Source organism: Tamandua tetradactyla, chromosome 3 (assembly GCF_023851605.1).
Source record: "Tamandua tetradactyla isolate mTamTet1 chromosome 3, mTamTet1.pri, whole genome shotgun sequence".
Classification (NCBI taxonomy): domain Eukaryota; kingdom Metazoa; phylum Chordata; class Mammalia; order Pilosa; family Myrmecophagidae; genus Tamandua; species Tamandua tetradactyla.
In genome coordinates this window covers 132,869,319-132,893,100 of record NC_135329.1, presented here as the reverse complement: position 1 = coordinate 132,893,100, position 23,782 = coordinate 132,869,319, and the positions used below count along the sequence as shown (strand labels likewise).

The 23,782-nt window shown below is 38.8% G+C and overlaps 1 protein-coding gene across 5 annotated transcripts in view; it reads left to right on the top strand.

Moving 5' to 3' along the window:
* DPP4 (dipeptidyl peptidase 4) overlaps positions 1-23,481 on the top strand; it is an 86,649-nt gene extending 63,168 nt beyond the window's left edge. For 2 of the 5 annotated variants that reach the window (XM_077154009.1, XM_077154008.1), the window contains exons 19-26: positions 1,174-1,243; positions 3,642-3,836; positions 6,417-6,471; positions 7,057-7,156; positions 9,719-9,783; positions 20,183-20,255; positions 20,519-20,592; positions 22,201-23,481. In XM_077154009.1, coding sequence (XP_077010124.1) covers positions 1,174-1,243; positions 3,642-3,836; positions 6,417-6,471; positions 7,057-7,156; positions 9,719-9,783; positions 20,183-20,255; positions 20,519-20,592; positions 22,201-22,302 — 734 coding nt within the window. In that variant the 3' untranslated portion in view covers positions 22,303-23,481. Of the gene's footprint in view, positions 1-1,173; positions 1,244-3,641; positions 3,837-4,112; positions 4,454-6,416; positions 6,472-7,056; positions 7,157-9,718; positions 9,784-17,322; positions 17,407-17,710; positions 17,830-20,182; positions 20,256-20,518; positions 20,593-22,200 lie in introns of those variants that run through there. The other 3 variants (XR_013172807.1, XR_013172808.1, XM_077154010.1) reach the window with 3 other exon arrangements.
* Positions 23,482-23,782: the final 301 nt, after the last annotated feature.

Below are 23,782 nucleotides of genomic sequence, written 5' to 3'. Positions count from 1 at the left end.
AGTTCTCAAATTGTAGGAAATAAGGGCCCAAAGGAGAAGTGGGGGAACAAAAAGACCCTCCATCCTTATCCAAAAAAAAAGATTGTGCATCTTCACAATGGTGGGATTAAAAAGCTTTCTAATCAACTAATGCTGATTCCAAAAAGTCATAGATTGAGTGATGGGTTGGTCATGCTTATTCAAAATATTCTTGATGTTCTATTGAAATAATAATAGTCTTAAATGTTTGGTGTTCTTACAAGCACATTTAATCAAAGTATGAAAGCAATCAGCAAAATACAAATTAAAGAGGAGACCAGTATAAAGAGTCTACCCCTAAACCTTTCTTTTCTCCTCAACTGAAATAATTGTGCCAAACAAAAAGATAGACAAATGTATGGAAGAAACTGTTCTAGAGATGAGGATTTTCCCCCTACAGGTTAAATCTACTAAAGCTGGAAATAATCGTGTTAAAATATGAAACGGCTTTCATTTTTTAAAAAGGAATATGAGATTAAATAATCTACATCCTGAATTTGGGAGCAAAGAAAACTGATTTATTATATAGGGACAAATTTCATTAAACTGATGTTAAAATCAAGAACAGAAAATTAAACAGATCTGCAGAAGATCATATAGAATAGACATAACTGTTTACACTGTGTAAACCCGACTTCATTCTGGGAAACACAGATCTGAAAATGGGAACGAAGCTTTGCGGTCTGAGACGGCAAGAGAATTACAAAAATGTTATTAAATCAGAATTTTAAAATAGAATTGGGGGCCAACTAAAAATCCTAAACAGCTTCAAAGAAATTCAGGAAGAGGAAAACATTTTGGAGGAAAACTTAGAACATAAGCCATAAACAAACTAGATAAGTACATCAGATGCCAAAGAACAGAATCATAAAAACAAAACATTACAGATTCTAAGATGCACTTTTATTTTACAAGGCACCAATGCACTTAATAGATACATTAGAAGAAACTTTGTTTTCATATTAGCTAGTATTTTAACCTAAGGGAGAACAGTTTTCTATCTTAGAAACATGTTGGATCCAAACCAGTTCATTTTCTTTTTCTATTCCAATTGAACAAATTGTTAAATTGTAGATAGCACTATCACTGACAGAGATGAGGGATTAAATCTTGTGCTAATAATGGTTCTTAATTCTAATCTTTGTATTTATTTAGAATTTTGGTATCAGATGATTTTGCCTCCCCACTTTGATGAATCCAAGAAATATCCTCTGTTATTAGATGTGTAAGTATTTAAGAGGAGGACATGATTTCAAAGGTAACCATTGTTTTTTGTTTTTTTTTTGCCCAAAGCAGCTTACAGAAAAATGGGGCCAAAAAGGTATCCTTTCTCTCCTCCTGAATCATTGGGAGACAATTTTATTATTTTCTCCTCCCATTTCACTCTCACAGACTCCAGTCTGTCTTCTTCCGTCTTCCCGATAGAGAAGTAGGCATGATTCTTCCTTTCACTAGAGCATATGGATTGTTTTGTTTTCTTTTCTTTCCCTGCACTTTTAAGGCAGCTACTGAAAGAATCTTCATGTCCCCATTTCATCCTTAACCCATGGACATTTTAGCAAGCAAAAAGACGGATCTTAACAGTCTTCACAATTTCCTCACTCCCAAACTTGCCCAAATGTTTTCCCATTGATTGCCTTTGATTCATTAGGACTTTAAGTTTCTCTTCCTTTAGTTCCTGAAATACTACTGCCATTTCCCTTTTGAGTAAAGAGGAGGCGATGTGATGGAAGAGAATGTTTGTTATCGTCACCCGAACTTCTTCAAGTATTGGAAAGAGAAAGTTCTGACATCACAAGTTCTTTGAGCAGTAATGTGAACTGTGCAAACTCTAAATAAGAAGCTTTTAAGATGTGTTTAATGATTATTAAGGATACATTTTTAATGAATCCTTCAAAAATTGTCCTGGTCACGCCCATAATGCCACAATGCCACTTCTCCTGACCTAGTTTGCCTCATTTCCTTTATTGAACGAAACAAAACTAATGGCCATGCTGGGTGTCTGCCGTGTGCCAGGGGCTCAGTATAATTTACCTTATTTCATTCATGACAAATCTATGTGGTGGGTTCTGTTGGGTTCAATATATAGAATAGAAAACAGAAGTTCAAGGATAATCACTTTGTTGTTGTTACTAATGAAAAATGAAGGATGCGGATATTAGTATCAGGCACAGCCCTGTTCCACTATAACCCCAGTTCCATGGAAAACAAACATAAAAGCCCAAAGAAAGGTAAAGATGGGTATTTTAAACTTCCAGATGTGCTATTTGATTTTCACTAAAAAGAAAAGCCTAATTTTAAATACTCTGACACTAATTGGAGCTTCAGTCCCAATGCTAACAGAGTATCCGGTGGAAAAACATGATATTTTTATATTATTTGGCTCCCCACTAAGTAAGGATTATACCTCCCTTTCATTAGGAAAGTTAAAAAAAGAATGTGATAAATTTAGTGATCATTTCTGTTCAGTTATTTTTCTTCTCTCCTCAGAGGTCTAAATCTTCACTATTTTTTAAGAAAACAATCTTGTTTAATCTTGGGAGTTATATAATTTGATGTGGACCTAACATCAAGGCTAGCCACTACTTTACCAACACTGATATCATCAAAAGGGCCAAGGCATTTCCTATGTTGTTAAAAAATGTTTACTTGCCAAAAAAACATATGGACGCATTCCTTTTAAAGTTAGGATGTTATAGTATTTAGTTTTAAGTTAAAATACTGTAATCTTTTGTTTAAAGCCGAAGATCTTTTGACTGTAGGGGAGATGGGCCTGCGGGGACTGGGTGGCGGGGGATAGTTATTCAAGGCCTGGGACAGGGAGTGGGTTCGGAGGGTGTGAAGATGGCTTGTGAAAGTGAGATGCGATGAGTGATAGGGAGCCTCTCTTGATTACCAAACAGAGAAACAAGAGGGCCTGAAGGAAACTGTGCACACAGCTACGTGTGGGGTAGAGTGTATCCCATGAAGACTGTAGATACACGGGAGCTGAATGTGTTAATAAATAGAATACAGAACATACCTACTTTCCACTAAAATCTATTTTCCTTTAGAGTTTTAAGTGATGGCATTCACTCACGCGTTGGTCCATTCCACAATGACCCACACAGTCTCATAGTGTTGGCCCCACTGTGCAGCAAAGGCAAAGCACAGGGCCCGGCAGTCCTCAGGGAGCTACAACCTAGGAAATAAGCATGTAGACAAGGAGCATTTGTAGACTGAGATGGAAAGACATATTCAAAACTGCATTTATTGTCATCAGCGTTGTTATTCTCACCTTTATTATTTCATAACACAGCTCCCCTCTCCCAACTATTAGAGAAATTATTTCTTTGCGTCCCAAGATATATTATACTTAAAAAATGTTGGCCTATGAAGTCTCTGTTTGATAACAGTCCTCAGAGATAAAACTGATGGGCATCTTTGAAGGAAACAAACGGCATTATTGTTGTGTTGCCAAATTTTAGAGGATCCATGCTGGACACATGGAGGCTGGCATGGTTTCAGGCTCGTGATCAGGAAAGATGCACACTTCTTGTCCACAGGGACACAGGGGAGAGAAATGGAAGCACTCTTCATTTGATGGAAAACCACAAAAACTAACATTTTGGAATCTTTCACAGGTATGCAGGCCCCTGTAGTCAAAAAGCAGATGCTGCCTTCAGACTCAACTGGGCTACTTACCTTGCAAGCACAGAAAACATCATAGTAGCTAGCTTTGATGGCAGAGGAAGTGGTTACCAAGGAGATAAAATCTTGCATGCAATATACAGAAGACTGGGGACATTTGAAGTTGAAGATCAAATTGAAGCAGCCAGGTAAGTGACTAGTAACTGAATTCAAAGATCTATTTGATTTTTTTTAATGCTGCAATTTCTATTTCAAAAGTTATAAAGTGTGAAAAATTTGGATTGTCCTGGGATGAATTTGGAAGATTTTATCCTTGGGGTGAATTTTCAGGGAGGGTGTCAGGTTTAGATAAAAATCTATACCTTTACAAATTTATATGAAGTTAAAAAAAAAAAGCATTTCCTATATTGCTCTCTGTATGTGACTCTAGACAAGGAATTGACATATGTGCTACCACCTTCTAGGAACAGAGATCCCAAAGTTATCAAATACATAGACAAATGGAGGGATAAATGTTCCCCTGAATAAACATCTAGCTAAATGAGCAAACCATCCCCTCAGTCAAGGATAAGTAGAAGAGTGACAGCTAGGAAGTCCCAGGAGTGGCATCTGCAGTCTGGGGTAAGGTTTGCTCTTCCATTTTGAGAAAAATTGTAGAGCACCAGCACCATCCGTCACAGTTGAAAAGGCTTTGTTAAGCATGAATTGCATCTGATTCCTGTGCTCTCCAGTTATGGGACTGTTGATAGATGTGGTCTGGCATAGGAGAGATTTTAATCATGAATGACGGTTATGACACAATGAATGCGTGATGTGGAAAGTGTTTCTTTTTCACTGTCGTTGGAGCTGCACAGCTGCCCTTCGAGGTGCATGTTCTTAGCTTCGTAATTCAGACAAAGAAATGGAAGTTCTTAGGTTAGGTAAGTCGCCAAGGTGAGTCAGGATTTGAATCCAGGTCTCTTCCTCGATCCCTACTCTTCCGTCCACTCAATTGTATTTCACCTGGCAATGGGGAAATGTAATCTTTGAGTTTCGATCACCAACTGTACACGTCTGGGGGAAGCCTAATCAGTGGGGTGATTTACAAAAATGTGGTTAAATCATAGACTAGCAAATACAGAAAGATCCATGCGTTATTAAATGGGTGGAGGAAAATGTGAGAAAAGGAAAAAATGGAAGAGGAGAGGAGAAATCATTTATTAAGTATCCCTGAGTGGATGAAATTCTGTTTTACTGAAGTTAACGACTAGCTATTTCCTTAACAATTCAAGCAGAAAGAGAGGTTTAAATTAAAGAGAATTCAAATTTATTTTAAGAGTAAGATTATATTGTTAAAATAATTTTGTATCTATCCAGGCTGGTTTTCTGTGAGAGAGAGGGAACAGTTTCCAAGATCTCTCAAATCTGACCACTTCCATTGTTAAAATGATGAACTCGAGTATCCACAATGTACAGTTCGGGTTAAAAAAGTAATGCGGTGTGGTGTAGTCACACAGCGCAGCCCCATTCCACAGCAGCGCGGCCGGCTCACACCCAGACGGCTGGATGAGGGGAGCCGGTCACAAAAGCGTACACCCTTTATGATTCAATTTCTATAAAGCTTAAAACCAGGCAAAATTCTCTATGGTTGAGAAGTCAAAATAATAGTTACTTTTGACAGAAATCTGAACAATTAGGGACTGCCTATCCTCACACATATATGCGCACACATTCAGGAAAATTTTATGGACTCTAATGAAAAATATTTTAGTTTGTTGTGTTGCTAAAGGGAACATGAGCAGGAGGCCTCTGGGGTGCTAGCAATGCACCATAGCTTGATTCAGGTGCTGGTGTCAAAGATGTGTTCACTTTGTGAAGACGTATCCATTGTATACTCATGATCTGGTGCACGGTTCATGTAGGTACATTAGCCTTCGATTTTAAAAGGTTTACATTGAGATGATAATGAGTTTAAACCTACTTACTTTAAGTATTTCTCTAATATTGCTTAACCCGAGCAGCCTGAGACACATATCATCAATTGAAAGGTCTCTCAAAATCACATACTGATTAATGCAAGGTCCCTTCCCCTCCCCCCCCATACTAAAAAGTTAAGAGTCTCATTTGCTAGATTTTTTTAAGTAGTCACACTGCCTATTAACATAAGGCTAAGATTAAACAATTGGTACACAAAAATGTTCCGCCCGTTTCTTTACCTGGATTCCATTCCTGAACGGTTTCGTTGCAAAAAAGACATTCCTTAATGTATCAAGGACATATTGTTTCCTGTTTAACCATGCTGAACTAACTAGTCGACACCCAGCATAGAAGGGATTTATTTAGAAAAAGGTGTTTAAGTTCCCAGGTTGGGGGCCCAGAAACATTTCTAAATCCTACCCAGATGTTCTCCATGCCCCTGTATTTCTCCATTGCAGGGGCAGCCTCTCTCGAACTGAAAAACAGCTGGAGAGATTTAAATTCAATTATGTAAAGAAAAGTGCATCTGGGCTGCAAACTTTTCTATAAAGCTGTGAAAAAAACTGCCAGGATTTGTTTTCTGTGAAACACCACACACGCTCCGGCAAAATTGATATGGACTCCAACAAAAGCAAACCCTGTGCATCTGGATCTTAAGATAAAATGATAGATATTTATCTCAGGTGTTTATTTGATCACTGGAAGTGGTTTATCTTAGTTTTTGATAGAATGAATTAGAGAACAAATAGCAGTGTTTTGTGTGTCTATACACAGTGCAATATTAAATCATAGGCTTTTTCCCTGTGTTCTAGAGAATTTTCAAAAATGCAATTCGTGGACAACAAACGGATTGCAATTTGGGGCTGGGTGAGTAGTTGCTTGGCTGAAGAATCCGTATGTATTCCTTAGTGAATATAACCCAGAGCAAGATAATTTATCTTTTGTATGTAAACATTTGTAGATGAAAATCATGTCCAGATAAAATGTCCGAGATCCCTAAGAGGTGGCCCATTAGACTTTCTACTAGCCAGACTTACCCCTTTATTTATCATGCTGGAGAGAAGTGAGGGAGGGAGAAAAGAAGATAGGAAGGGAGCAAGAGTGGGAGGGGAGGGAGAGAGCAGAAGGCAGGAAAGAGGGAGGCTTTTTCTAATGAGTCAAATCAGTAAAGATTTAGTATGTTTGTGGTTTTCTTGGAATTGATACTACCCAGTTGCCAGGAGTGGCAACTTTTCTATACATTTCCCCTACACCTAGCAAGAAAAGGAATAGGGGTTCTGAAAGGATAGTCTTTATGCTGTTCCCTTAGGGCCCATTTAAGCCTCATCTACCATGTTTCCTATCTCTAAAGAGGCACGGTATATGAAATGTGAGAAATGTGGAAACTGCGACTTGCTTACCATATGTCCTTATTCCTTTACCTCCATAAAAATAACTGTTTCCTTTCCTTAGTCATATGGAGGGTATGTAACCTCTATGGTCCTGGGATCCGGAAGTGGCGTCTTCAAGTGTGGAATAGCCGTGGCGCCTGTGTCCCGATGGGAGTACTATGGTAAGTAATTGCCCTCAGGGACAGAGATGCTGAGTGTTGACCTTGAAGTTCCAGGGATAGCATCATCTCCTTTTGAGTTTTAGCATTTCAGTTCTGCAATGAATAGGCTGATTCATCTTAGAGACACTTTGTGGTTACTCTTAACAGGACAATCTCTGTTATTCTGCTATGGTGAAAGGCTGGGTGATATTACATTAGTTATCCACACATTTAGTTGCTTATTGACAGTTTCTGGTTTCTAAATTTCAAAACAACCCCAATGCAGCATTTCTGCAGATGAACTCTTCATTACTTTTGTTCTAATTTGAATTTGGAGCTTCACATATTAGCAGAATATGAGAGGCATGCATTTCTCTTCCCTTGGGTCTAGATCAAGTAGGAGAGTAGGGGCAGGGGAATTCAGTCCTGGGAAGTTGTGTTTTCTTCCACTGTCTCAAGGTAGATGAAGGCCATTCTAGAAATCCTCTTCTTTCTGAGAGAATATTACTCTATAAGGCATCACACACATGTAGGCTATCAGTTCCAAGGGGGGGGGTGCTCAGTGGGCAATTAGGTGAGAGGGAAAGGTCTGAGGTACTGAGGATATAAAATGTTTCCCTGTGTCTCTTTTGACCCCATCTCAAGTTCCTTATGTAGTATGCAGATAGAACCATTGATAATGAATATGTTCATTAAATATTTTTAATATCCTCATCCTAAATCAGTGGGGATCCTTCTTTTAAAATCTCTTCCAGTCAAAAGAAGCCAATATAAAAAATAAATTGCTAACTTTTGTTTAATTAAAAAAAATGGAGGCCAGAGGATTGATCCACACACTATGTTTTCATACAACAGTTTTTTGCTTGATCTTAACCGTTCTTTTGGAGGTCTTGTTTTGGAGACCTCTGGTGGTTAATAAGATAGTAGAAACCACCTTTGAGTTCAGAACCAGTAATGAATGTATATGGACCTTCATTAAATGTATATGGACCAAGCTAACATAGAAGAACTTTCTACATTTCTTATACATGGGTAAATTTGAACAATTTTCTTCAAAAACACTTCAGTGAAATCATACATCCATAGTATTTCAAGGCATATTTCTAAGAATTTACATTGACTGCATTTGGTATTTTTGCTTTAATTTCAAATCTTCTTACACACATAAATCTGGTCACAGAAATAAACAAGCTGTATTATGTCCTATGACCAGCAGCATTACAGTCTGCATCTGTTTTGGGAAAAATTTATTTTGCCCTGGTAGCCCATATTTTTCCTCTATCAACTTAAGTTATTAATATTTAATTGTCAAAGTTAAAAAAAGATATGAGCACCTTAGGAAGATTGTATTTTGAAGTTTACTGTCCTCTAGATATATAAAATCCCATATTGTCTACATACATTTTAATCAAAATGATAAAATATTGCTGTTACTCTTTTTGGGGGAAAATATTTAGATTTTCATAAAAATAGCATGAAGAATGTATATGGAATTTGTGATCAGTGTAGTTTTCAGTCTACGATGCCAGTTATCCAAAAAGTGTTAGAATGCTGTATAAGGTTGATATTTAGACAAAATATACCTTTAAAGGCTTAACAAAATAAATTTGAAATACTTGTATAATTATGATGCTGTGAAATTTAAGCCATTAACCTACATAATCCAATAACAATATATCATTCTTATACTCACTTATTTCCTGTAATCTGGTCATGTAAGGGGGCATCTTTCAAAGCAGTTATTTTAGATTTTTCAGAGTTATATTGGAATTTGTCCACAGAAATTTTTCTCAGTATTGTCCTACGGATACATATAATATACGACTTAATTTTTAAAGATATAAAGCAAAATATTCAATTTTCTAAAATAACCCAAACACATTATGCAATGTATCTTCCCACCACGTTTATGGTTAAAAGGGCTAATGTCATAACATCAGAACTGAGGTTCTTCCACAAAGCAAGAAAGGGAGAGAAAGCAAATGTTTAACTTGCAATAAGATGGAGTAGTTGAGCAGATACCGGGGTGTTCAGCAAAGAAATGCTAACTGAGTTCTTTTTTTTTCATTATATTGAATTCCAATCTGCCAAAAAATCAAATCTGATATAAGTGAGCAACTAGTAATTGAACACCGTTAGGAGTTTCCAGATGTAAAGGAAATGAGCACATATTACTTATGTCCTGGACCTAAAAATTCAAGATAATTTAGGCATTGTGTCTTCCTAGTTCAGATCCTTTGACAGGGTCAAACAACAGTGTAAAGCTCTTTACCTCTTCCTTTGGCTTTCCTGCAGGTGGTTGTTCACTGGGTTTTAGATCATCTAGTTCGGCCCCCCTCTAACCCCATTTCAGGGGCAAGTGGGAAGGGTTGAGGCTGAGAATGGAAAGGCACGAGTCTGAGCAGGTGTCTGGGAATCAGTATCTCTGGCTGCATTAGAAAAGCCAAATAAGATTGATCTGGAGGTGCTATTTTTAAGGGTAACACTGTATACCTATGTGCACATTAAGACACACAAAAACACAAAGTCACCCAATGAAAGGAAGAAAAGTTTTTATTGTATGAGTTTCTTTTTCTCTCACAGACTCAGTGTACACAGAACGTTACATGGGTCTCCCAACTCCAGAAGACAACCTTGACCATTACAAGGTAAGCATTGAGGGCTTATACCCATTTTATAACCTATTTATGAGTGGTTTAAGAACACTTTTAACATGCATCTATTCTAGAAAAAATATTTTTTTAATTTCCAGCAAAATTCTTGTTAAAAAGAAATAACACAGGAGGTTTAGAGATACTCTAATAACTTCCCCCACAATATTCTGCATAATTACAGTTTTATCGTATGCTCTATAGGTCACAATATGCATTCATTTGAAGATACAAAGCAACACCAGATAATTACTTTAATTACAAAAAATTCAATTTAGAAAACATGTCAAATCTAACATATTCCTTTAGAGCCTAGAAGACTCTAAACCGTTAGTTCTATATTAAATTTCTTGTGATATTATCAGAATTAATATATGTACGTACAAGTGTATACTTTTCATACTTACAGCTAAATGTGTACTTTTTTTTTTTTTTTTTTTTTTTTTTGCACAAGCTTGGAGTAAGGAGGTGAGGGGTAGGTAGAGCAGGGCAGTATCCTGAGAAGTTCTGTACCCAAATTACTAAATAGCATCCAAGGCTGGCTGCCTGATGGGAGAACCCACGGGCCGGGTGCTCTGCAGATGGGCTATAGCATTTGAAATATGGTCTGGGTACAACTGTCATTTGCAGCCCCCATGTGCTAGTGTGGTGCCACCACAAGCCATTCTCATTACAGCTGGAAGTGCCACCGTAAGTACTAGGGACACTTCTAGCACTTTGACCCTTCAAAAACTTCTCTCCTGGGTGGGCCACGGTGGCTCAGCAGGTAAGAATGCTTGCCTGCCATGCCCGAGGACCTGGGTTCGATTCCCGGTGCCTGCCCATGTTAAAAAAAAAAAAAAAAAACAACTTCTCTCCTGATTCTATTATTCATGTTAGCTGGAAAAATAAAAAACGACTCTGAAGCTTAACAAATTACAAGCTAAATCATCTCTGATGTTTACATTGTTCAAAGTGCATTCAAACTCTTCCCAGGACAACGAGTTACAAAAAGAAAGGAAAATCACAAGAAGAATAATATAAGAGCAGAGTTTCCGCTCATTTGGGCCATGACTATCAACACATAGGCTTCGTATTAATACATTACTCTGAGCAATATTTGTTCATTTTTGTAAGATGTCATCAATCATTACTATGGATTCTGAACCCATGTGATCAAAACATAATAAAGCTCAAATAGAACTTCCAGTTTTGCAACATAGATATAGACAGTTTAATTTACCTATTGCTTTCAGCTTTACTTATGAAGACTTGTAGTTTTTTTTGCTTTTGTTTTTGTTTTTAAATTGTGTGTGTCTGTGTGTGTCTGTGTGTGGTATGGGTCAGTATCTGCACCTGCAATTGTGTGGATTTTCCCTGTGTTTTTCAGTCAAGATAGAAAAGTAACAACCTTTAAAGTGAGAGTCACAAATCAACTAAAAGCAGGTTGCTCTTGTTTTTTTGAATGGTCCCATCAGATATTTTGGGCTCAATTCTTCCCACTCTTTCTCTTTCCCATCCAGTGAGGTGCTTGTGACCTCCTTTCCCTTCTCCACAACCACACTGCTGCCATCACGTGACCTATTTCCTTTTACAACAATAACCTCATTTGTCTCCCTTTACCTTGTCTGTCCACACTCCTGTCCGTTCCACACAGAGCTATGAGACTAACCCCCACGTGCAACACTTCCATGGTCCCTTTTCGTGTGCTCAATCGAGTCCTATCCTCCCACCTCACACCCTTCTGACAGTGACCCATTTTACCTGGAGTGCTTAGTGTTCTCTGAATGCTTCTGGGTCTTTCCGTTGTGCTGATGTTCACTTTTGCTCCTTCTTCCTGGAAGGTCATTTCTCCTCCATCTCTGTCTGTTAGAAAAATTGTACTGTCCTCCCGGTAGAGTAGATCTTCTTTTGAATCCCATGCCATTTTCCACACATTTACTTTTTTTATTTCAAATTTTATTGTGGTAACACAAATATAACATAAAATTTACCATTTTGCTCATCTTTAAGTGGCATTCATTGCATTCTCAATGTTGAGCAACCCATCACCACCATCTATTAACAAAATTTGTGATCCCCCCAAACAGAAACTGTTCCCTTAAAGCAATAACTCCCCATTACCTCTGCCCTCTTTCAGGTATCTCTCTTAATCTTCATTGTTTTCTGTCTTGGACTAATAGTCATTTTGTACTTGATTTGCCCCTCTGCAGTGTTGATAGCTTTAGGAACTTTACTTGACATTGTATTCTTTGGAGTACCCAATATGATGTGTAAACTCCTAAACCTTTCCTGATTTAATTTTTATAAAAAACTTTTTTGAGGGAAAACCCATTTAGAAAAATTGTAGTTTTCCATTACTTTTTTCATTTTACAGCTTGAATTTTCTTGTTACTGACCCAACCAGAATGCTTACATTTGAAAACCATCCCTCCTGTGGTACACTCTATTTGCTGAGTAGCCAAACAGCTTTCTCTGAAACTCCCAAACTACCCAAAACTCCTGAAACATCAGAGCTGGACTGGCAGAGAGTCTATCTCTGGCTCTAGAACATGGTGGGTGAGAAGTCAACAGTTCATTTTTAAAAAACCCAATACCCCAAATATTTCAAAGTAGCAGCTCAGGGTCAAGTTGAGCCCCTGGCATCAAGGTTCATTCATGACACCTACCCTACTTTCATCGAAGAACATTAGCCAACAGGGTTTCCATCTCCCATTTCAACTTGCAGAGTATTCCAGTCCTTCCTCTAGGCTTCTCCTTCACACACAAGACCCCCCTCTTCCCTAACTCTACTCCCCACTGGGGTGGCTGGTTTCATCTCTCCCCTTAGGTGTTCCCTGCGTGAGGTAGCCATGTAAATAGAAGTCACTTCCTGCTGCCAATGGCAAGATGCGCACACTGGGTGCACGGAGTCACTTTTTCACTTCACTGCACAGATGGCATCGGAGGACTGTTTAATCCTTCCACGCCAGGAGTCGGGTTTTCTTGGCACAAAATGCATTGCTGGCAATGGACACATTAAAACTGCCAGTACCAGGGAGCTAAAGGTTCCCAATGTGTTACTCAGAAGAATTACTGGGGAGAGTGATAGCTAAGGTGGGCAGGAGAAAGTGAGGCCAAAACATTAACTGAATTGTTTCCACCACGGTAAGTTGCTTCCTCCGAATGTGAAGAACTGAATCTAAGTACCTATTTTTGGTGCACAGCAGGCTTCAGAATAAAGCTGCCCTCCTTTGTTTTTTAAATGAGCCTGTGCTTTTGTCTCTGGCAAGAATACATTCAAGGATTCTATTTTCCTCCAAGGCCCCAGCTGCCCCTCTGGACTCCATCTTTTACTTTTCTTTCCCTCTTTCCCAGGTTGTTTTTATTTTCTTCTCTCACTCTCTCTCTCCTCCCTTGTTTTCCTCCTTCTCTCCCGCCCCTCTCTGAAAAGACAAAGTTAATTCCTTAGAGGTTTCACACCCTGTGCATTTTGGTGGGTCAGAAAGAAATATTTTGAAAATGATACACATTTACTCCAGCTGATTGACTCTTTTCAGTACAATGAGCATATGAATGCCTAAAATGTGCTAAAGTAAGTCCCTGAACTCCGTCCACGCGTTCCAGATAAAGAGCCATACATACAACAACCAGAAACATAGATTTTGGAAAAGAATGTAATTTTTAGTAAAACTCATATGAGAAAAGGATTCGTTATTATGTCATTGATGACCCAGGTTTGGAGGAATTTAGAGAAACCCACATCACCAAGAGAAACATATTTTGTGAAATAACAGTCATACTTACCATTTAGAAAATGAAATTAGTAGAGGAACAACGAAAGGATGTCATGTATATTTGTTCAGCCTGGGCCCTGCTGAAAGCTGGTCAGCACTCCATTCACGAAGGCATGTGTCTGTGGGACAGCATCTCAACAGAGGGAGGGCCCTTTCCTGTTGCAGAGGTACCAGATGGACTAGGGGATGCTGGGACTAGGGCTTGGACCCACTGCAGTGACTTCATAAGACTCTTTTTTGGAGAGAATTGCCCATCAGCTGCCACGTGGCAAGGCAGGAGCACTCTTTGTTGCTATCAGGAACTCAGAGAGAAAGGAAGAAATCCATTTCCCTAAAACTCCAAGGAGCTGGTACCAGAAGCTCTAATTGCATGGCTAAAGTGGAAGGGTGACGAGTCAGAGCTAGTGGGTAGTGTAGCTCTGTAGGCACACCTCTTCTACAGTGAGTTTTTGGCTTTCGGCAGACACAAATAGCCAAAGAATCTGAGCAAAGGAATCAGACAGTGGGACAATTCCTACTCCCAATAGTAAGGAACAAATAGCTGAAGCCTGATAAGTGGGTTTCTCATTCATAAGACCATAAAATTGATCATTGGTTTTTTAAGCAAACCTGTGCAGATAAAACATATTAATAAGTGGTAGACTGTCCTTCATCCACTCATTCAAAGTACTATTGTTCAGATTGTCCAGAAATATATTATCTTGTTGGTGAGAAAAAATATACATGCAAAATTTTTTGGAGAGAAATAAAAGAAAGTAGGTAATAAAGCATGAACCTGAATATGGTAAGTGCTCAACATCTATGAAATAGTCTAATGGCTTCCAAATTATGATGGCAGACCCCAGGAACACCTTGGGAGCAAGGAGGGAGTTGAAGGGAAGTGGCCAAGAAGTTAGACTTTCACCCTTCTCTCACTTCTCTCCTACATCTACCAAAGCAGATCTAGCTTCATTTTTCATAATATATTGAGTTCATATATAAAGATTTACTTAAAGAAAGGTGCTTTGGTTTAAGAAATATAATTGCAAATGGTTTGCAAATGAGAGCAAACCATGGGTAGTGCTCATTGATTAAATGCTTGACACAATTCCAAGCTTTTTGCATGGATTATCAGATTTAATTCTGCCCCAAAGCCACTGAAAGACATGCTTCAATTATCTCTGTTTTAATGACATGAAAAATGAAGCATTAAAATGTTATGAATATACAGATATTGAAGGTTAGGAAAGGAAGAGAGCTCTTATCTGAAGCATTAGAAGAAGATGTAGGAAGATGGAGAGGAAAAGCAGGGATGTCCTTAATTGGTTAAACAGAGAGAAAGGGGCCAGAAAAGCACAGTAGACAAATGGGTAGCAAGTAGAACTGATTTTCTGGGGATTTGTGAAGCAGATTCAGTGAATCGAGGGATAAGGACTGCGGCACGAGTCAGTCAAATGGTGGCCAATAAGGCAGGGCATAGGACTGGGGAGAAACTGGCTTTATGAATATACAGAGAGAGAAGTAAAAGATCAAGGGCAAGAGAAATGGGACCCAAGTTCTGAGCCTTATTGCCAAGAGAAGAGGGCAGCCTGGAACGCACAGAAGGGACTGATTTAACTTGTAGAGGAGATTTATTTTGCATTTTGCTCAAAATTTGATAGGCTTTTGGCAAGTGTATGAAACAGTCATAGATTTGGCAGTCTTCTGCTAGCAGATTTGAAATGTTCAATCCTTAAGAACTGCTGCATCGTTAGGTTATGCAAAACAGGGTGCAATTTTGTAAATATGCCATCTTGTACTGATTTGACATTTGTTCTATTATCCCAGAATATGCCAAAGGGAGAGAGACCTTCAGATTTAAGCCAAACCTTAACTTGTTTGTTGAGTGCTGATAAAATGTTGACTGCTGTGTGATCTTTAAAGAAGCCAGTGATGCTTGGTGAGGCCTGAGGTAGAGCCCCCTGTCTGGGTTGGATGGGAGCTCTTTCCTTGGCATCTCAGGGGTACAGTTGTTTGATAGATGTAAACAAGCAAAACATCTGATATAGTGGGTTAAATTCATTTTTTTTTTCCCTAAACATTTTCTGTGGCCTGTGTGGTGGCATTAACAGTGCTTCCCCAAATGGCGCCACTTCGTATTAATTATGAAGCTTTGGTTGCAAGTGAGAGAATGCATAGAGCAAACAGGCAACCCCAAGGTGATCTCTCACTGAAGGCCAGGGATTGCTGATTAGATCTAGTAGCTGTTTGCTGTTTCTGCAAGAGCCTGAAAATGACAGTGGGTTGTTTGGTTGTGATGTCAAGGCACAGTATAATATAATGATAAGGGGTATGGATTTTTGAGTTAGACAGACCTATATTCAAATCCTATTTTCACCATTTACTAGCAGCATAATTTGGGGGAGGTTACTTAATGTCCCTGAGCCTCACTTTCTTTATCTGGGTAGTGGGGATAATCAGACCTATGTCACAGAGTTACTGAGATGAGTAAATGAGCCACACCTGTACCTGCCCAAAAGTAAGCATTCAAAATGGGACCGCTGCCATAATTATCATCCTCAAGAAGGGGATGGAACTTCTGGTTCCAAGATGGCACAGGGGGTAGCTTAAAAATTGTTATACCTTCTGTTTCTCGTAGTACTTCCTCACTCTTACCGCTCCCTCTTTTATTTCAAAAATACAAAGATTTATTTGTTGGAAGGTAACTGAAGAACCAGCATGATCCAACAAGTAGCTACAGATGGTTCTTCTTGGGGCTTGAAGGAAAAGCTCCTCACAGAGATGCTGTAGAATCGGCACTGCCACTGGACCATTCCTTCCCACCTCTCTTTGCCAGACTTGCTGGCAGCAGGGCTCTCCGGAAGTTTCTAGCCTCGGGAAAGTGCCAACTGCACCACCATTCACATCCTTGCCCATTTATCACTCTGAGCTTCCTTTTTAGTAGTTAGTGATAGACTATTCAGCTTCTAGCATCATAGTCATCCATTTCCTTTTTTATTTCTGTTTCCATCGATAGGCAAATGGGGATTATCCAATGGTGGTGGGTTGAAAGAACGCAACTAAAGTTTTCCTGATAATTAATCTCACTTAAAATCAATGCATGCAGGGTTTTCACTGGGTTTGAGTGTCACCTTTCATGGGTTACAGGGTACCGTACCATGCACTGTCAAGGATCTTGATTGAGAAACCAGGGTGCTCTGTCTAGTAGGGAACGATCAGTAGCTCAGAGGCAAGGTGATACAGCTGCTTTTAATTCCCCCTGGGGGGAAAATGTTCTCTGCAGCCTGAAAGCCTTTGAGGTGCCTCCAGGCTGCCTGTCTCCCTTTCAGAGAGGTCCCTCCTAAGGCTTCTCCCAGGAACAGGGGGAAGTGTGCATTTGAAATGACACACTCATCTTGCCATTGCAGGGAAAGCTTTTGTTTTATTTTTCTCTTGCTGCATTAAAGTATTTGTCTTTCTTTCTTTGTAGTGTAATATTGTTAATGTAAAACAATTTGCATCATGACACTTTTATCACAGTTTTCGTCTTTTTCTCAGTATGTTGCATTTCTCACCATGTCTAGTTCATCACAGCTACAGTGTGTACATCACAACATTTATCTTAGGCTCAGGGTTTTACTTGTTTATAAAAATTGTCTTCTTTCAGCCTGTATTCACTCCATTTAAGAAAAAAAAAAAAAAAAAAGGCAGCCAGAAACTGTTTTGGTCCAAACTCCAGTAGTTATCACTTTCCTTGCTAACTGTCCTGTGTATTTTTTTATGTCTCCTAACTCTTACTCTGTGTTTCAATGACATTTCTCAGTTTCATGGCTCGGGGAGTTGTAGGAGCAGCTTTTGCTGCCCAAGCTGCCAAGCAAGAAAGGACCATGAGGCTTTGGGACATGAGGTGAGGTGTCACCGCAGTATATTTGGGTCAGGTCTGGGTGTTAAAGTTGAATAAGAGATAGTTTAGTTTGGGGAGAAACAAGGTGGGAGGAAACTGTGGTGCAGTCAGCACAGGCTTAGAGCATGATAAGCAGACAGGAGCAATAGAGAGGATGCTAACGGGGTGCCCCACTGTCAATATTCAAGCCTCAGCTCCTGTCTACAGCTTTGAATGCTGTGAAATACTGTTCTTAGGGGGGATTTATTTCGACCTTTTCCTCTCTGAAGGGCAAAGCATTGCTCATGTGTTTCTATTGCTGCCTTAGGCTATATATGACCTGCACAGTCTAAAAACAAACGCTTCCCAAATCTCTCAGAGCCATGCAACCCAATCTCTTCCAATTAATGTAAGTCTCAGAAGGCATGTCGTCCCAGGAGCCAAAAGGTAACCTATGTATTTGTGTACTTCAAATTCCAGAACAATTATTTAAAATTTTATTTCAGACTGTTTCTTTGCTGAAAGACCACATCACGAGCAGCTTGGATCTTTAGCTAGAGACACTGTGCAGTATGGGAGGCAAAAGGGATTTTGCAAGCAGAGTTTGTGTCCAGCTCTGATGCGTCCCATGAATGTAACGTCCCCTGGACTGAGATACTCACCTTCTGAGTTTCGGTGTCTCCATCTATAAAACAGGATTAGCATGTACCTAGCTCACAGGGATGTATGTGAGGATTAAATGGAATAATGATTTTGTAAATCCTTTATGATGCTTAGCATAGTGATTGACACAGTAAATATTCAAATGTTAACTATTATTATTATAGTATGGTGTATGAGTTGAAAGTAGGCAAAATATATTCTCATTCTGAAATTTAATAAAATATTTTATTACACCTACCCCAGCTGTTCCTCTGCCTCTGCAAAACTAAGACTGAATACAGTAGATGGTATAAGACCAGGATTTAATAATTTGTTTCATTTATTTATTTAATTAATATATACTTAGCACTTGGTGCTAAAAATCAAGTAATGAACAATGTAAAAAAGTTCCTTTTTCTCATGATGCTTATGGTTTAGGGGGGATATAACAAATAAATATTGGTTGACTAGCTGAAAAAAAATGAATGAATGAATGAGAGGATGGCTGGGTAAGTGGGTGGATATATACATACATGGATGGATTTCTTTGGGTCATCTCATCAGATAAAAAGTTTCTAAAAGTAAATAAGAATGTGGCTTTTAATGAGTCCCAGGTATTTATTCAGAAAGTTCACGGTGGGTAAATTCTCAGTTTGGATCAGAAATGCAGTATGGTCAGGATGAGTGGGAACCAGTTTGCACATGGGTGGGAGAGCATTTGCTTTAAGCTCTCTCAGGCAAGGTAACCTTGGGAGCCTCAGCCAACTGAAATACTTTTGAGTGACTCTGTCCTGAAAGTTAAAGGCAGAATATCTCTTCTCCAAACACAGTGCCACAACATACTCACATCAGTATCATCAACTTTAACCTCAAAAAAGAAAGAAAATTCTTGTGCCATGTCTTTTGATTCTTATTTCAGTGAGAGAATAAAAGGAGCTATTCTTATTTTCATTTTATGAAAAACAAGGCTCAGAGTGTCTCTTGTCACACAGCTTACTGACACTGAAACTGGGACTAGAATGCACTCTGATATCAGTCCTCCCCCATGTCCGCCTTCCTGCCAGTCGACCAGGGCTCCCATTAAAAATCTTAAATTGGTGTTAGGTCAAAAATATCTGTAAATGAACAAACCCTGGCTCTCATAAAGTTTTGATTCATCAATATGCTGCAGTACTAGCTGGTTGATTTTAAACCCATGTATTTTAAACCCTGCCCATCCTATAACAAGATAATAAAAGCAGACTTTAGCCCATCTCCTTGCAAAACACCACACTGTCTATGAGGCATTAGCTATTTTCATCCCAACTTAGAAAAAATCGCAAATTAAGATGAGATGACCAGTTCTACGCTTTCAAAGGCTTTTTCCATCTAAGACCCCTGGACCTCATTCTTGAAACCCTACCTGACGCAGACCATAGAGCAGTCTTCCAAAAGATGACTTCCTAGTTTTTTAACCTTTCCCTACCCATTTTGGGAATGACTTGGTCCAATAGCAGTATTTTCTCCAGTGTAGAATGAAGCAGACAACAACAAACCTACTGCTTTCTGATGTCATCCTTGATCTTTTTCACCCTTTTCCCCTCCCATATGTTACTTTGCCTAGTTTTTAAACATCTGTTCTGAAAGAGGTAATATTTACTTTTCATTCATAGCCTAGCAATGTGGATCAAAGTTCACATGACATATTGCAGAGTATGTTTAGTTGCAAATGCTATGTACAGGCTCTTTGAAATGTAGCATGTATGGCACCATGTGACACATGGTTGCCATGGCAATACACTTTTTGGCTGAACTACAGCATAAGCCCATGGAACATACATTGCTAATATGAGACTATGCCCTGTGCTAATGCATAGGACCCAGCCAATCTGGGATCTGGAACTGAAGGGGTTTTGCATGCTGCCTGGGTAGCAGGTGCCCACTTCCTGCATGTGCAGGGAAGACGTGGCATCCTCCCTTTCCAGTCCTGTCTCCCAGGCACAGGGCATGCTGCACATTCTGCCATGTATGGAGACAGCATTTGCTTGAATATCGGTTTGCTATATTTTGTATCAAAGGGGGCCCCAGCTGAAAACATTTTATTTTGTAAACTGAAGTGAAAAATCAGTTTATGGCAGATCCTTTTTTGAATAATGACATTCTTTTTTCCCAATTCCAGAATTCAACAGTCATGAGCAGAGCTGAAAATTTTAAACAAGTTGAGTACCTCCTTATTCATGGAACAGCAGATGGTGAGTTTCAGTTAATTAGACTTTTTAGTATCACAGACAGGTTTGCAATTTCACTACTGACAAAACAAAAGCATGAGGGGCAAGACTGTTACATTTACTTCAATAAAACAGTGTTGCTTTCCACAACTCACTTGTCTTGGGCTAAATGGGATGCTGAGTCCTAGAACTTCAGACAGTCCCTTTCTTGTGCTTTTCTCATCCTTTGGTATCAGAAAACTGAAGCAGCTATTAGTTACTTTGTGTTTCCTTTCTCTCCCTTGCAGATAACGTTCACTTTCAGCAGTCAGCTCAGATCTCCAAAGCCCTGGTGGATGCTGGAGTGGACTTCCAGGCAATGGTATAGCAAAACTTTGTGCCAAGGGGACGGAAGTTGTTGATGGGGCTTTGGTTCCCTTTCTCTGGGTTCCTTGTCCTCAAAGAGGTCCCAGGAGAAGGAAAGGAATGAAAAGCATTTTTATTTTTCCAGTCCAAAGTCAGAGAAGTGATATCCTTAAGCCATACACAGAGTAATAATAATGTTAGAGAGTTTGGGGTTGAGAAGTATAATATTGCATATCCTAGGAGTGTCAAAACACTGTTCTCCTATCGATGTGATTGTTCAGTCTCTCCTTTGCCTAGTTTCATTCCAGTGTAATCACTTATTCAGGAAATGTGTGGCAGAGTAATTCCAAAGTGAAACCAGCATGATAATAGCTCAGTTCAAATACGAAAATCCATTTCTGACTAGGCTGTATTACTCGTCAGTCTAACAACAGTGGGATATTAATAATCAGCACACTTCAGCTCTTGCAATTGCCATGTTATCTTTTGTTGAGCAACCACAGGCTGTAAACAATTAGACTTGTTTTACAAAGTCAGAAATGGCTAGAGCTGTTGTTGCCTGTACAAACAGAAGTTCTGGGTATTAAGTCAGATTCATTTTCTGCACTAGAGCTTTTCAAATTAAGAAGAGAAAAGGTGTGTGTGTGTGTGCGTGCACTGCACTAAACATTTTTTGTGCAAATTGCATCTTCTTATCTGTGTTAGACGGAAAAGCCTGCTTCCCTCTCACCCACCCCCTACCCACTGTCTTCTAACCTGGCATGCTTTGCTCTGTGCTCAGTTCAAATGCTGCCCATCAGGTAAGAGTGCAACAGTAATATGGACACTGAGAAAAACTGGCATATATCTTCTGGACCAGCTTCTTATAAGAGGTTGAGATTTATTTTTCCACTACTCAAAGAAAAGACATGGTACTTTAGGCAATTTTTAAAAGTTTATTTATGTATCCATAATATATATTTACCTGGCATGTCTTTTCAATTGTTTAATATGATATGAATTGATAAATTATTGCCTCTGGTCATAAACTCTTTTTACATCCATGCCAGAGTATGCCATATTAAGAACAAAAACTGCCAGTGAAAAATATGTTCAAAATTATGTATTTGACTTCACATATATATAAGACATATATGTAAACCTATAAGTACATATGTTTAATATGAAGTAAATTTTTGCAGTTCCTTGGCAACATATATTAGGAAAAACTGCTTTAAAATTATTTATTTTGACACAGTTTATCTTACTTCACTGTAGGAGAAATTTGAAACTTGATAACACTAAATTAAAACAAGTGGGCACAGTGGAGTCGTTTGGTCAAATTTGAAAATGGACTTGGGTGTTTTAATTAGAATTTACATATCCCTAAAGCACTGTGCAGTGAAGCCAAATTCACAGTGAGTTCTCTTAGCACCTGCAAGGAAGGGTCAGGGAGTTCTGCAGAATATAACATGCCTTGGGAAAGCTCTGGGGGAAATTTAGATGTCCTCTTGATTACATTTCAATTTACAAAGTATTTCAGGAAGTAAAACACGTTTTATACCATAGTGCTCATGTAGGGTCATTGGAATTGATTTTTTTAAAAGCTGAATTCCTAATTCCAAAATTTTTCTTCTCTCCCTAGTGGTATACTGATGAAGACCATGGAATTGCTAGCAGCACAGCACACCAACATATATATACCCACATGAGCCATTTCATAAAGCAATGCTTCTCTTTACCTTAGCATCTCCAAACAGCATGTCATTTAAAGCTTGTTAAAAGCCATTCTTGCTCTCATATCTCAAAACCATACTGTCAAGATGATGATCTTAAAGAACTCACACTCAAATCAAGAAATTTAAGGTAACTTGCATTCCCAGATTTCATAGCTGTAACCCTACGTAGGGGCTTCTGTCTTCACAACAGATATTGCTGTACGGAAGTCTGAGTTATTCAGTCTGGTTTTGTTTACCATTTAAAATCATTTCCACTTCAGCTGCCGAAACAACATCAACATAAAAATATGAATTGTTTTTATGTGAGCTTTGCATAGGTTGCCTGGACAGCATTTTCTTTCTGTCTAACTGGACTGGTCCAAATCTTTTTCTCTTTTATAATGGGATGGCAAAGTGTGAATGCTATGATGTCACTCAGGTGGGGACAAGAAAAAAGAGGGATAAGGGGACCAGATAGAATAGCAACCTGACCAGACTTTTGTCAGCACCCCTCAGAGAAGAGCCCGTCATAGCCAGACTGGTGAAGTTTTCTGAGAAATTACTATTCAAACGGCCTCAGGAAATCATATATGCAAAACACTGACTTCTGAGTAAACCACAGCAGTTGACTAGACTCCAAGGAAAAGCACGGGAAACTGCCAACAATGCAAGGCTCCCAGGTGTCAGTTACGGCTATAGGTGCTACAAAAACACAGCAAAGGTGATGAGAAAGCATTTTAAATATGCTTTAAAAAAAGACTGATGTTTCCTAGTGAATAGAGGCAGCTTGAACTGTGATGTGAACACATCAGCTTGGCCTGTTAAAAGATGAAAATATTTGTATTGCAACTCCTAACTTGGAGTCCTTGCATCAATTTTTCTTATCTCATTTCTTTGAGCATCTTAATTAAAAGAGTATTTTAGCTTCCTTGGACTCATTTCACAAAATTGAAAAGAAACTGGAATGCTATGTATTATTATCCCAACTTTAAATACTGTGGAATTTCCCTTGTCATTTAATAAATGTGCCTTCAGTTTTTCAGAAGTAATGAGTTGTGTATTGAATCAGACCTAAACCACGCTGGCATATAGACACATTTATCTAGAAAACCTTTTGTTTATTTTGTTAGCTATCCCAGACTGCCTTGTAAACATGGAATGAGTTTAGCTTTTGTACAAAATTTGATAATAAAAATGTATTAAATTGAGTAGTCTGTGCTGTTTTTTTCTAATATGTACACAACTTCTGTATCAGAAATGCATATAGCTTTTCAGAAATTAAAATAGTTTTAATTATTTATGTAATACATAATTTGTAATTATATTCTAGAGCACTATGATGATACTTATAATATAAGAACATATACCATCAACAGTATCACCTTGGTAGCGCTAGTAGCTCAGTAAGAAAAGTTGGGTGGTGCAATGGTGGCTCAGTGACAGAATTCTCACCTGCCATGCTGGAGACCCGGGTTTGATCCCCAAAGCAAAAAAAAGTAAAAAAAGCCG